Raw genomic sequence first — 12,068 nt, 5'->3', positions numbered from 1 at the left:
TCTCCACAAAATATATAAATGGCAGCATTGAAAGATGTTCTTAGTGGTTTGCCACCGGTTTCATCTATTTCTACTGCTGGTAATTGCTCCCATTGGTTCAGCCCCTTTCATTCTGCGCCTTTCCTTGACATAGTTACTGTATCGGGGACGGTGCCACGAACAGCGGCGCTGGTTGGTTCAGTGCAAAGCGACTACGACAGTTTTTGTTTGCATTTAACTTCGAACTTCTCCTTGGACCTTTATGAACTGCTGCAGGCACAGCTCAGAAATCTGCCGACATTTCACCGTGGGGGCAGCGAAATATCCGTCAGCAAAAAATGAAAAAAACGTGCGGCAAAATCCACATATCCGGTTCAGAAACAGTGACTAATCACTGTGTTTCTGTTTCAGAGCAGTGCTTTCTGCTCGGAGAAATGTTAAGGTAAATGCATGCGCTCTAGACGTTTGAGTCAGCTGCACGTCTTCTCTTTGCTTTGTCTGGGAGTCTAATTCTAAAGCTAGCCAAAGAAAAGTCAGGCAAGCTCACTGGTCCTGCGTCATGTAATAATTTTGTGGAAAGTGCACCGGAAGCAAAACATTGACTTAGTGCCTGGCTTTAGTGAGCCTTAGGTATCCATGGCCAAGGTATTTGAAGTGCAAAAACCACAGTTGATGGACAGAATGCAGAACAATGTCATACATTCACCCCAGTACAGAGATCTGGGCCTAAATCCATCGGTTTTTTGCACTCCACACCACCCCAGTTCAGACATGGCCATATGCAAATCAGTCTGACCCTGTGCCTCATGGGAACAGTCCAGCCCCAACTGCCAAGCCATGCCTTCCCTGGACCGGAAACAAGCTTCAGAGGACTGGTTTCTGGCATTCCAGCCGTCTTCAGCCCGGCTTGCTTGAATCCAGTGGTGTGGTGAGTACCATGCTCTCCACACCACTGGATTCAAGCAAGCCAGAATTTCTGGAAAAGGCCCAAATTCCTTCGGCCAGAATAGATCATTCCAAGGGCTTGACAAAAGGGGAAGAGGAGCCTGGAGGAGCCTGGAAAACAAAGTGCTCCAATTCCCCCCTGAACCAGTTGCATTTGGTTCCCCCATGCCCTGCACTACAGACAAAGGAAACTGTAATATAAATGTAGGGGCTGTCACCCCATGAAATTGTTCTGTGCTTGTGCTTACTTGGAGGGGACCCTCTGCCAGGAGGAACCACCGCAGGACCCTGCTGCTGTCTCCTGGGGGTCCCTGCATTCTGGCCTGCCTGGCTGCACTGTGCTGTGGTCTCCCCAGCACCAAAGACTTTGTTGCCTGCCTGCTTTCTAGCACATTGTGAGCGGTTTTATTTTTATTTGCCGAAGAGGAGAGGGCTGGGGCTTTGCAGCGCGGAGCTTCCTCGCATTTAGGGGAAATCCCAACATGGGGATTCCCCCACATCACTGCCCAACGGAGCGGGTGCCCGCCCTGCATTTGTGTGCACCGAGCGGGGGCCCACCCTGCATCTTTGTCTTTATATATATACTCATAGAGGGTGCCCACTCCACTTTGTATTTATTTAAAACAGGAGCCTACCCCGTATTGCCCCTGCATGAAGGAATCACCGAAATCACCGCCGCGGCCCGGCACAACCAGGAAGACGGGCACTTTCGCCTGACGGTGGGCGGGCCATGTGACATAAGCAGGTGCCCACAGGAAGCCAAGAGAAGCCGGGCTGTGGGCAGGAGAGAGATTGGGAGCCTACCCCGTCTCCCAGGGCGTCCTGGGACAAAGGAAGAAGTTGGGGGAGTCTCCAGCAGCCAGGGGGAGCCTGGCTGGGTGTAGAACCGATGTCCCTTTTTCTCTGAGGAGTAGAGAGGAGCCTGCAAGGTCCAGGTGAGTGGGGCCTATAGGGAGGTAGTGTTTTTAGTTAAGGAGACCCGTGGGGCTCACACAGGCATTGCTGGTGCCGTTAGGGGCACATTGCAGGTGCCCGTTGCTGCCACAGCTGCCCCACCTTACAACATTGGGCGCAATCTGGGCTCCACAGAGGCACATTGTCAGTGCCTGGAGCATCGTCGCTACTCCCTGGGGGCCCCTTAGTGCCTGGGCTAGTTTGGTTCCCTCAGCTGCGCCACCGCAGCGGGCAGCTGCAATGTGAGGCAAAGTTATTTACAGAGCCTCAGAGTGGGGCTCACCAGGCACAGAGGGGCCAGTGCCATTTCCAGCTGCTCTGCGAAAGTGCAGGCAGCTGCAACGTTGGGGGCATTTTTGTCTTATGATAAGGAAGGGATGAGGTGCACCCCATGCCCCAGCACATTTGCGCTTTGTGGATTCTGCTGCATTGGCAGTCACCCTGACTTTGCTGGCATTGGAGCCCTAGAAAAGGCTGGTTGGCCTGGGGGTCATGTTAGGGTGTGATCGGGGTACACTGGGTTTATGCTTGTGATGCTTATCCCTTAATGTGATTTATATGCCCGGATTTATGCCTAATGTGATTTCTGCTTTTGAGGTGATTGCATAACAGGTTTTGGTTATAAGGCCTATTGCGTAATGTGTTTATGCTTAGGAGGTTTGGGCCTAATGTGTTTTATGCCTGACATAATAATGCTGAGGTCATTATTTTACCAGTAGTCACTGGTTGTGTTTTCTATTGCTACATGCGATTTCTAAAGGTGGCCCGATCAGCTCTGTCATGTATATAATCCCCTGTGAATATTGCCTAGTGCCAGTTGGCACAGTATAAACGTGTGATTATGTTTCTAATATGTTTATGACAAAATAAAAGGTATTATTTACATAACCTTGTGTGGAGTTCCTTTTGTGGTGTGCCTAGTGTGTTGCTGCTGTGTGAGTGTGTTGCGCAAATGCTTTACACATTGCCTCTGGGATAAGCCTGACTGCTTGTGCCAAGCTACCAAGGGGGTGAGCAGGGGTTATCATCAGTGTGTAACTCCCTTGCCCTGACTAGAGTTGTGGTTTCTGCCTGGCTTTGGCGCAAGCCTTAGCAAACCAGAAATGCCATTTCTAACAGTCCCATTTTAGAAGAGAAACAGAAAGGGCAGAAAATCTCCTAGACCATCTAGGAGCTTCATAGATAGCTCTTAATTGGAGATGATTTAGGCAGAAAAAGATAAACAAGGCACCAATATTTTCGGCCCATCAATGAAGTGGAAAGAGACAAACAAGGGCTTCCTGAAGATAACACAAAGAAAAATCTGTCTGCAAGGAGCAAAACTCAGTGGCAAAAATGATAACAAGTGGACAATGAACATGATCAAATATAAGGAAGTGAATGTGATGCGACACATCCTGCCCTTGTTTATGCCATTTTATTATATGATTGATTCAAACAGGAACTGACATCCCAGGAAAAGGCTACATTTAATATTAGATTGGGAACATTGAGCACTAATTTCTGGGCAGATCACCATCTTGGAAAGGGCAATGTATAATGCTGGACCACTCCCCTTTCTTCCAACACAAGGCATCTACTAGGCACACAAAGAAGAAACCCACGTTTGATATCTTTCTCGAGAGGCACTGCCTGATTGTGCCAGAAAGACACTGTCTTTTTCTCAACATTTGCTGCCTCTGGTAATCTCCTGGTATGGATGTGACAATGTACGCCTCCTCCTGAAGATCTCGGTTTATCAGGGTGCCTCTGGAAAAAGCAATGAAACAACAAGAAAGCATGAGCAGAAGAAGCATCTTCAAAAGAGCTCTCACTAGATGGAGAATGTATCCAAATAATCAAGAATTGGAAATAACCTCAAAATCATCAGAGAATTACAGATTTATTAAAATTCATATTCTGATTGTCCTTATGCCTTTATTTGCAGAGGTTGAAATGGGGCCAATGATAAGAATCATAAACGTATGGTTCCAGTTGGAGAGAATGTGAGATATAATTATTCTTTGAGAGTAATAACAAATGGACCAAAATATTGTGATGGAACTTTAACTTGTAACTTGTGAATAATAAGATAACAAGAAGACAACCAAACTAATTTAAGGGGAAAAGGTGAAAAAGATGATCTTGATTTGTCAGCATATTCCTTTATCTTGACATTAGAATGGTGTAAACTTTCATAAACCAGTTGCCAATCTCAAGAGAAGCAGGAAAACCTCTTGGTGAAAAAATAAATAGATAACAAAGGGTAAAATTTAGTGGCACTGTGAGTTCCATTGTTATAAGATATTTGTAAATTGGTAAATAGGAAGCCCTATTGTCTTGAGTTGCATTACAATAGCATCGTAAGCATTGTTCCAAACTGTCAGGATGCCTGACAGGACCTCTCTTCTCATCCCAATTTCTACCTTTGCTCCAAATAATGCTGGTGAGAGGTTCTAACTTCTCACCTTCCCTTCTTGTTTCGTATCTCCATTCGCACCAGTTTCATACATTTCCTCAAATAATGCTGCAGAGAACATAATTCTTGCCTCCTTCCCGTCCTGCTTTTGCCCACGTAACAATGGGAAGAGTATCAAAGATCCCGCTGCAGTTTACTGTGTCTGGAGTCTTCAGTGCATGTTGAGAACCTAAATGTATGTACTCTAGGTCTAGTCTCATGAGGTGTTATGAGATCTTGGCAGCAATTGTGGGTACTTTGACTTGAATTGTCCTTGTGTGCAATTACCAGAGACCCACTCCTCTGGTTTGCTTGTGGATGATCTTATCTCATCTTCCATTCATCGCTTTGGACAGCAAGGATCCTCAAGGTCATTGCATCTCTACCTCTTTGGACGGGTGAGAATTTTGTCCAGTAGAAAAGGAAAGCAAAAAGCCAATGGTAGTTCAAGTCATAAATTCATATTACACAATTGGATCCACGTGGGCATTGCAAGCCCAATCTATGCTCATAACTTGTGAGAACATTATAAGAGAGATCAGAGTACAACGACATATGGTCAAAGAACATTTGTTGTACATGGATATCTCGTACACGGTTTTGTGAACAATGGTTATTAAGTTATTAAGGAATGTCTTAAGCAGCAACTAAAAATAGCACAAGAACAGATCAAGTGATAAATACCTTGTGATGGAACAAGTAATTTCCCCCTGAAGTGGGAATCAATTTCATGTCCAGTAAAGGAAAGAACAAGTTAGACCAAAGAGAAGCAAAGGGATATTTGGACAATGTTTTGTATTTGTTTGATTGAGTAATCACTATACAAGTGAGTTGACTGATTTGGAAAAAAGGTTAATGATCTATTCCTTGCATGATTTCCCTTCCATTCTGTGAGGACAATAGCTAGTTAAATCCTGTAATCACAAGTGAGAGGATCCAGTGAGGAGTATCCCTCACCATCTAATCCAGGGGCAGAGATACAAGGTCGGCAAAGACAAGCAGTGCAGAATAATTACTTAGAGACAAAGGACCGTATTGGAGTTTGGTGAATAGAGTACTCTGCCACAAACATGGTGGATTACCCTGTCTGCCAAACCTCCTGTTCACAAGCTTTATTTAGATTCAGGAAAAGCATTATGTTTTCATCAGCAGAGCCTCCACTCGCTCTACCATTGCATTTCTTTGACAGATAGCCCGACTGACAATGGGCCTTTCTTCAAAATACCTTAGACCAGTGATTCTTAACTTGTGGTTCTGCGACCTGGGATTCCACAAAGCCTACTCAGGGGATACATGATTGCTTAGAAAATGTAACAATATTAATAGACTAATAAAGTGGATATAAATAAACAAAATAAAAAAAAAATAAGGGCCTCCTTACCATGGCGGTGGTACCGCCACCGTCAGGCCGTCGGTGGTAGTCCTACCGACATCGGACCCTGCATGACTGCCTGCCGCATTATGATGGCGGGCAGATGGAGGGCGGGCAGGAAGTCTGACACACATCTGACGTGCTCAAGGAGACCATCGGTGTGTCGGAGGGACTGCAATCCATACAACAGTGGCGGTGCCTACTCAGGCACCGCTGTAGGGATTACAGTGTCCTTTTCCACCGGCCGTTTCATGGCAGTTAACCTACCATGAAAAGGCAGTTAGAAAATCACTTGTGGGCCCATAGCCAGCCCCCCTTCCCAACTGGCCCTGCGATATGGGCCCTTGGTGGCACCTAGGGTGGCCCACACATACCTCTGCACCATGTGGTATGCACCGCGTGGTGCCTGCCACATAGTGTAGGAATATGTGCAATGTGTTTATTTTGGACTGGGGCCTGTGCTGCAGCCCACAGCAAACACCGCAATACAAAATATACAGATTGCGACTGCCTTGAAGGCAGTCGCAGCCTAATCCTGATGGCGGGACCACCAACAGCTAGTCGGACGGTCCCGTTCCTGACAGGATGGCAGTCAGACACTCGTCCGACTGCCATCATAATCTGGCCCTAAGTTTGTATCCTCTAATTGATTCATGAGAGCAGTGCAATTACATCAAACACAAATATAGTATGGACGATGTGTGCCCTCAAATTTAGAAAAGTAATTACATTTTAATTTTTAAAAATATTTATTTGTGAATTAAATAAAATAATTCATTATATGTTTATTTGCTTAATGAATGCTTGTTTCTGTACTTTTGGTGTATTGTTTTGTGGTTCAAATCATCAAAAATGCCAAGGTCGAGTTAGGGTTAAGAAACACTGCTTTAGACAGTTTCCCCTAAGTGAATGATTAACTGTACTTTGTTCCTATATGAAATGACTTTAAAACTTCTTGAGGTTCCAAACAGGAAATTTAATAAATGACCCTCATGCTCTTGGAGAAAACTCTCAGGCAGGCAGGTCATACTGTATATTTTCTCATGGAGTTAGGGTGTCAAACCAAAATCACTGTGCACACAAAGGCGAAACTAAGCCCCTGTGGCACTAGGGACCCTCTGGGCAGGTGGCAAGTGAGCAGGGGTAACAATTGATGTTATCTCAGGTCTTGATGGTACTTTTCCCATAGGGATCATTGCATTTTATTTCTGGAGGCAGCTCAAGCTACTACAGTGTTGGTTTTAGACATCCTTGCCTCTAAATGTTTTGGAATGTTTACATTTGACTCTGCACCAATGGGAGAATCTCACTGCCCAGGATGGCTTCATGAAGCGCATGGGCAGCCAAGAGCTTAAGCTCCCTCCTTCCTTACATGGTACAACACAATCATGGGGTCATACAGCAAACTTTCTTGATAGCCCTCAGAGCCCTCAATTGAGAGGTAGGGTCCACTCTCCATCTCCTTCTCTGGGTCACTACACCCAAAAGATGCAGTTGCACTCCTCTCGCAAGATCTCTGACCCTCACCCTCAGGACACAGTTTGTGCTCACTTCCTGCTACCGCCCTTGTGGGATGATTGGACTTCACTCAGGATAGAACATTCCCCTCAGAATTTAGATTAACCTCCTGACTGAGTCATCCTTGGTTCATTGGCCTGATTCCCTTCTTGGTCACAAGAGTGCAATTCACCTATCTTAGTTGTCAGGCTAAAGTCACTCACCACTACACTGGCAATGTTAGGAGGGCTGATGTCTCCCATCTGGAGAATCTGGGGCATGCACTGGTACACAGCCCCACCTATGGGCAGCAATGCCCATCAGTCCTCCTGTGGAGATGGTCCAAATTCCCCACCTACGGACACTCAAGCCCCACTGATTCAACTGAAACTGTTTATCATCGCTCTGTAGGCCTTCCCTGATATGCGCCCACCTTGGACAACTCCCTAGTTTCAAGTGACCAATCTGAATACCAATTAGGGACCCTAAGGAGCTCTTTGACATGTGAGCCAGAAGGCAAATATATCGCCTTCCTCCTCACTCAGCTCCACTGCTGACACACAAGCTAGATTGGTGCCTGGCGACCAAGAACGTCTAAGGAGGCCTTCCACCCCAATATTGGTACAACTAAAGTGCATGAGGCAGGAGTATGCCAAGGCAGAGCCCTCAGCTGCTTTTCCTTCTGATAGAGCAGAGTGAAAATCCCTAACACAAGTGCCTAGCACCAAAATAGTCTGATACTTATAGTCACCTCCTTATGGAGCTGGCACCATCTACTTCCTACACCCTGGATTGGTGTATAGGGATACGTAGCCTGGCACCTGGTCCTCCAATACCCAATCCCTATGGGCTGGTTAAAAGTTAGATTTGCTCAATAGGAGGTCAATATTTGGTTCAATTGTTCATCATTTTAAACTTATTTCAATCCTTTAATCAATCCATGATTCAATCAATCCACCATAATCCAATATATTTGGAAATTTCATCTTTATTGGCAAATTGTTACAGTTGATAAAAAACATCCAGAATCCAATAGCCAACACGTGTTTCAAGGAAAACTCTCTTTGTCGTGGCTTGAGAATTACTTGTGGTATATGTTTCATGGAAGAAGGGTTGCCCCAAATGTCAGTGCCTTAATATTTTAGACATCAATTGCCCAAAATTTGGTATCAGCAACCAAGATGGACTGAGGGCATGTTTCATTACTACGAGGACATGCTGCCAGTTCATTCAGGTTGCTGACAGACCTCAGTGAAGACAATTGTTTTTCTTCATTTGAAAATGCATAGGAATAACACAAGGCAACCATTGGATTTCGGACATAAGCCACAAATGTACCAGGAGTACTCTTGGCTAATTCCTGGAATATAGGAGTAATACGCCATGAGTACTACGAAAAGACATCATACCTGCTCATGGCCCAAATTTTGGAAATTGGGCCCTGCCTCTTTCTTGTCATTGTTATTCTACTATCGGAAATGCACAAAACATCAGTAATTTTTTTAAGGCTCAGATGGTTCATTCTTAATCTTGACTACTTCATGTAGGCCTACTATGGTTTGCAGAACTCTGCTCTTATCAGCAACGTTGTCTTGTAAACATGATTTAATAGTACATAAGGTGTTGGAAAGATTTTACTTCCGCAAATTACACTGGATTTAATCGTCATGCAGGAAGTGTTCTTGCTACTTTGATAAAATATCAAAAAACGAAATGTGATAAACAGTGCTGAAACGTATTCAGTTTTAAAGCATATTTTAGATTTCTCAAGCTTCCTAGTTCCATGCATGAGTAGCTCATCCGTTTCAGGGTTTTCTCTTCGCATTCTGAGATTTTCTACTTTAATATTCTCCCATTTTCAAATCAGAAGTGCAAGCCCTGGAATTAAAAGAGTACAACTTGACAGAATGAACCACTCACACACGTGCACAAGTTGGCATGCACATATATACCACTCAGATTTTGTGATGGTTTTAGTAAGATAACCATTGGCTGTCAAGTAATATTGTGAACGAGTACATAAAGCTATCCCTGCCAAAGGGGAATTAATTTAAAACAAGGACAATTTGAAATCAGTACCAGGGCCTATTATGATGGCGGGTGGACTTTATCCACCCGCCTCCGCCACGGAGCACGGGACCAACCGCCGAAGTTGCGTCGGTCCCACCAGGCAAATTAGGATGATCCTGTCACGCTGGCGGGCGCATCCACGACATTAACATTGCGGTGGGCGGTGTTGTAAGCAGCACCCGCCGCAATGTTAAAGGCCATGTTGTGCATTGCCTGGCACAACGTGACAGACACCGCGCGGTGCTTGACATATTGGGCATGGCAATGATGGGGGATACCATAGGTATCCCGCAGTGCAGCCACCCCACCACCCCCTGGGGGCCCGCAATGGTCCCCAACGGAGATTTCCTGCTTGCCTTTCTATGGCGGAGTCTCTGTCATGGAAAGGCACGTATCCTAATATGGATGGCGGTGCCTGCAAGGCACCGGCACCATATTGAGTCCCTTTTCCGCCCGGCCGGCAATCCGACCGGCAGAAAAGCGGCAGATGGTCTTCCCGTCCACCGCGGTGCCCCCGCCATACTAATATGGCAAGGGGTGAACCAGGGACATTTGGCAGGCAGATTGCCACTGCCGGGCCGGCGGTGGCGATCTGTCCGATATCATAATGGGCCCCTTAGTTGTGACTTATAGATGATTTTGCAGGAATAAAACATGCCCTTGTTTCACAAAGCCTTTTTCATGAGAAAGCATATCTTACTCATTAGTAAATCCTGTCTCCAAAACTGGAGTAAGACACAGCGACTCATAGAAAGTAATGTGTGGCTCGAGTCCTCCATCATTAGGAGGTAAAGCTGCATTGCTTTTATTCTCATCGCTAAAATATATCTGACTGAAACCTCAAGGGGAATCTCTGTGGTACTGCGAATGAATAGTCAAAAATGGGGACTTGTACTGCAATTCCCATCAATATATATTTGTCACAGTAGAGGTGCTGCATACAATGAAGTGTGTGAACATTTCTGCTGCATATGACATGGTTGTACACACTTATGTTGGTCGGTGATTAGAATGGCTTTTATGATTTGTTGAATACTTACAAATTAAGACTAACCAAAAGTATGTTCATTCTGTTTTATACATATGTAAAATCTTTTTACTGAATATATTTCTTTCTATTTCAGGAACTTCTATTACATCACTATGCTTAGAGATCCAGTTTCACGCTACTTGAGCGAATGGAAGCATGTCCAAAGAGGTGCCACTTGGAAGGCCTCCCTCCATGTGTGTGATGGAAGAAGCCCAACACCGGATGAGCTCCCAACATGCTACCCAGGAGATGATTGGTCAGGAGTTAGTTTGCAAGAGTTCATGGATTGCGACTACAACCTGGCTGACAACCGCCAAGTCCGCATGCTGGCAGACCTCAGCCTTGTCGGCTGCTACAATTTGACTTTTATGAATGAAAGCGAAAGAAATGACATCCTACTGCAGAGTGCAAAGAACAATCTTAAGAACATGGCCTTTTATGGACTCACAGAGTTCCAGAGGAAAACACAATATTTGTTTGAGAGGACATTCAACTTGAAATTCATTTCTCCATTTACTCAGTTTAATACTACAAGGGCCTCGAATGTTGATATTGATGAATGGTCGCGCAGGCGCATAGAAGTGCTCAACTATCTTGATATGCAATTGTATGAGTATGCCAAGGAACTCTTCCTTCAGCGCTTTCAGTTCACCAGGCAACAAGAACACCAGAGAAAAAGGCAAAAGCGGAGGGAAGAACGGCGGCTCCTAAGAGAGCATAGGGCCCATCAGTGGCATAAAGAAGATGAAACTTCAGAAGTGACAGCCACTGAAGACTACAATAGCCAAGTAGCAAGATGGTGACACTATTTTCTAATTTGATGCAGATGAATGGAACAAACATTTTGATATCTTGAGAAGAGTTTGGTGAATAGGGAGAATCTTGAGAAAGGGCAATGGCCATACTTCGAAGTTTCTTCAGTGTCTTATCTATTTCATATTTTTGCTCAAAAAATTAAAACCTTTGTGTGTTTCTAACACGTTAACATCCTTTACGGAGAATTTGAGGCAAAAAGTAAATTGGAGGCATTACTATATTCACTGCATCCCGATTATGAACAGCCACAGCATAAGTGAGAAATACATGAATTTTTCACCAAAACACCATATGTTTTATTGGGCCTTGGCAATGACTGTGTGACAGCTAACATTGCTTTCATTGTCACCCTTTCTTACACTGGATGTAGCCCGAACTTGCAAATATGTGATTCCTGTACTCCAAAATATAATTGGACATCAAAAATGTAAACATTTAAATGTAAAAGAGAATGTATATTTCATATAAGGTCAGATTGTGTAGCATTATTTCCATGTACAAACAGTTCATATTTGTACTTGGCAGTATATTGCATTTTCCATTTTCCAGTTCCTTTAAAAAAAATATCCTTCGTTAATGAAATGTTATTTGTTTTACTATTGGCTTAGTTTGCTGCTGTGTTTGTAACTGCAACGACTTCTCTTCAAAGGAGCAAGATTAATCACCAGTATTGTTTGTCTCTTTAATATGTAAAAGCATCAACCTGTCTGAGACATTCTTGTGTTGCAAAGCATTTAAAATAAATTGAGGATCCAAAATAAATGCAAAAATTGCAGATTAGAACACTTTTTATTCTGTAGTATGTATTCTACTACTAAGCTGACTGGATTGCACTGGTTAGGCAGTGAATTACATCATCAGAAAAAAACAACCATTTAATAATGGGGCGAGCATCATAAGGTATGCTGACAGACTTAAAAAGATAATCAATGTTCAGCGTTTAGAGGAATACAAATCGAATTTTAATG

The 12,068-nt window shown here is 44.2% G+C and overlaps 1 protein-coding gene across 1 annotated transcript in view; it reads left to right on the top strand.

The window, feature by feature from the left end:
• LOC147697938 (heparan-sulfate 6-O-sulfotransferase 3-like) overlaps positions 1–11,865 on the top strand; it is a 681,633-nt gene extending 669,768 nt beyond the window's left edge. Inside the window, exon 2 of the mRNA XM_086933376.1 lies at positions 10,379–11,865. Coding sequence (XP_086789502.1) covers positions 10,398–11,087 — 690 coding nt within the window. The 5' untranslated portion in view covers positions 10,379–10,397 and the 3' untranslated portion in view covers positions 11,088–11,865. The remainder of the gene's footprint in view (positions 1–10,378) is intronic.
• The last annotated feature ends 203 nt before the right edge of the window (positions 11,866–12,068 follow it).

This window comes from Lissotriton vulgaris, chromosome 8, assembly GCF_964263255.1.
Source record: "Lissotriton vulgaris chromosome 8, aLisVul1.2, whole genome shotgun sequence".
Lineage (NCBI taxonomy): Eukaryota > Metazoa > Chordata > Amphibia > Caudata > Salamandridae > Lissotriton > Lissotriton vulgaris.
This window is presented reverse-complemented; position numbering and strand designations above follow the sequence as displayed.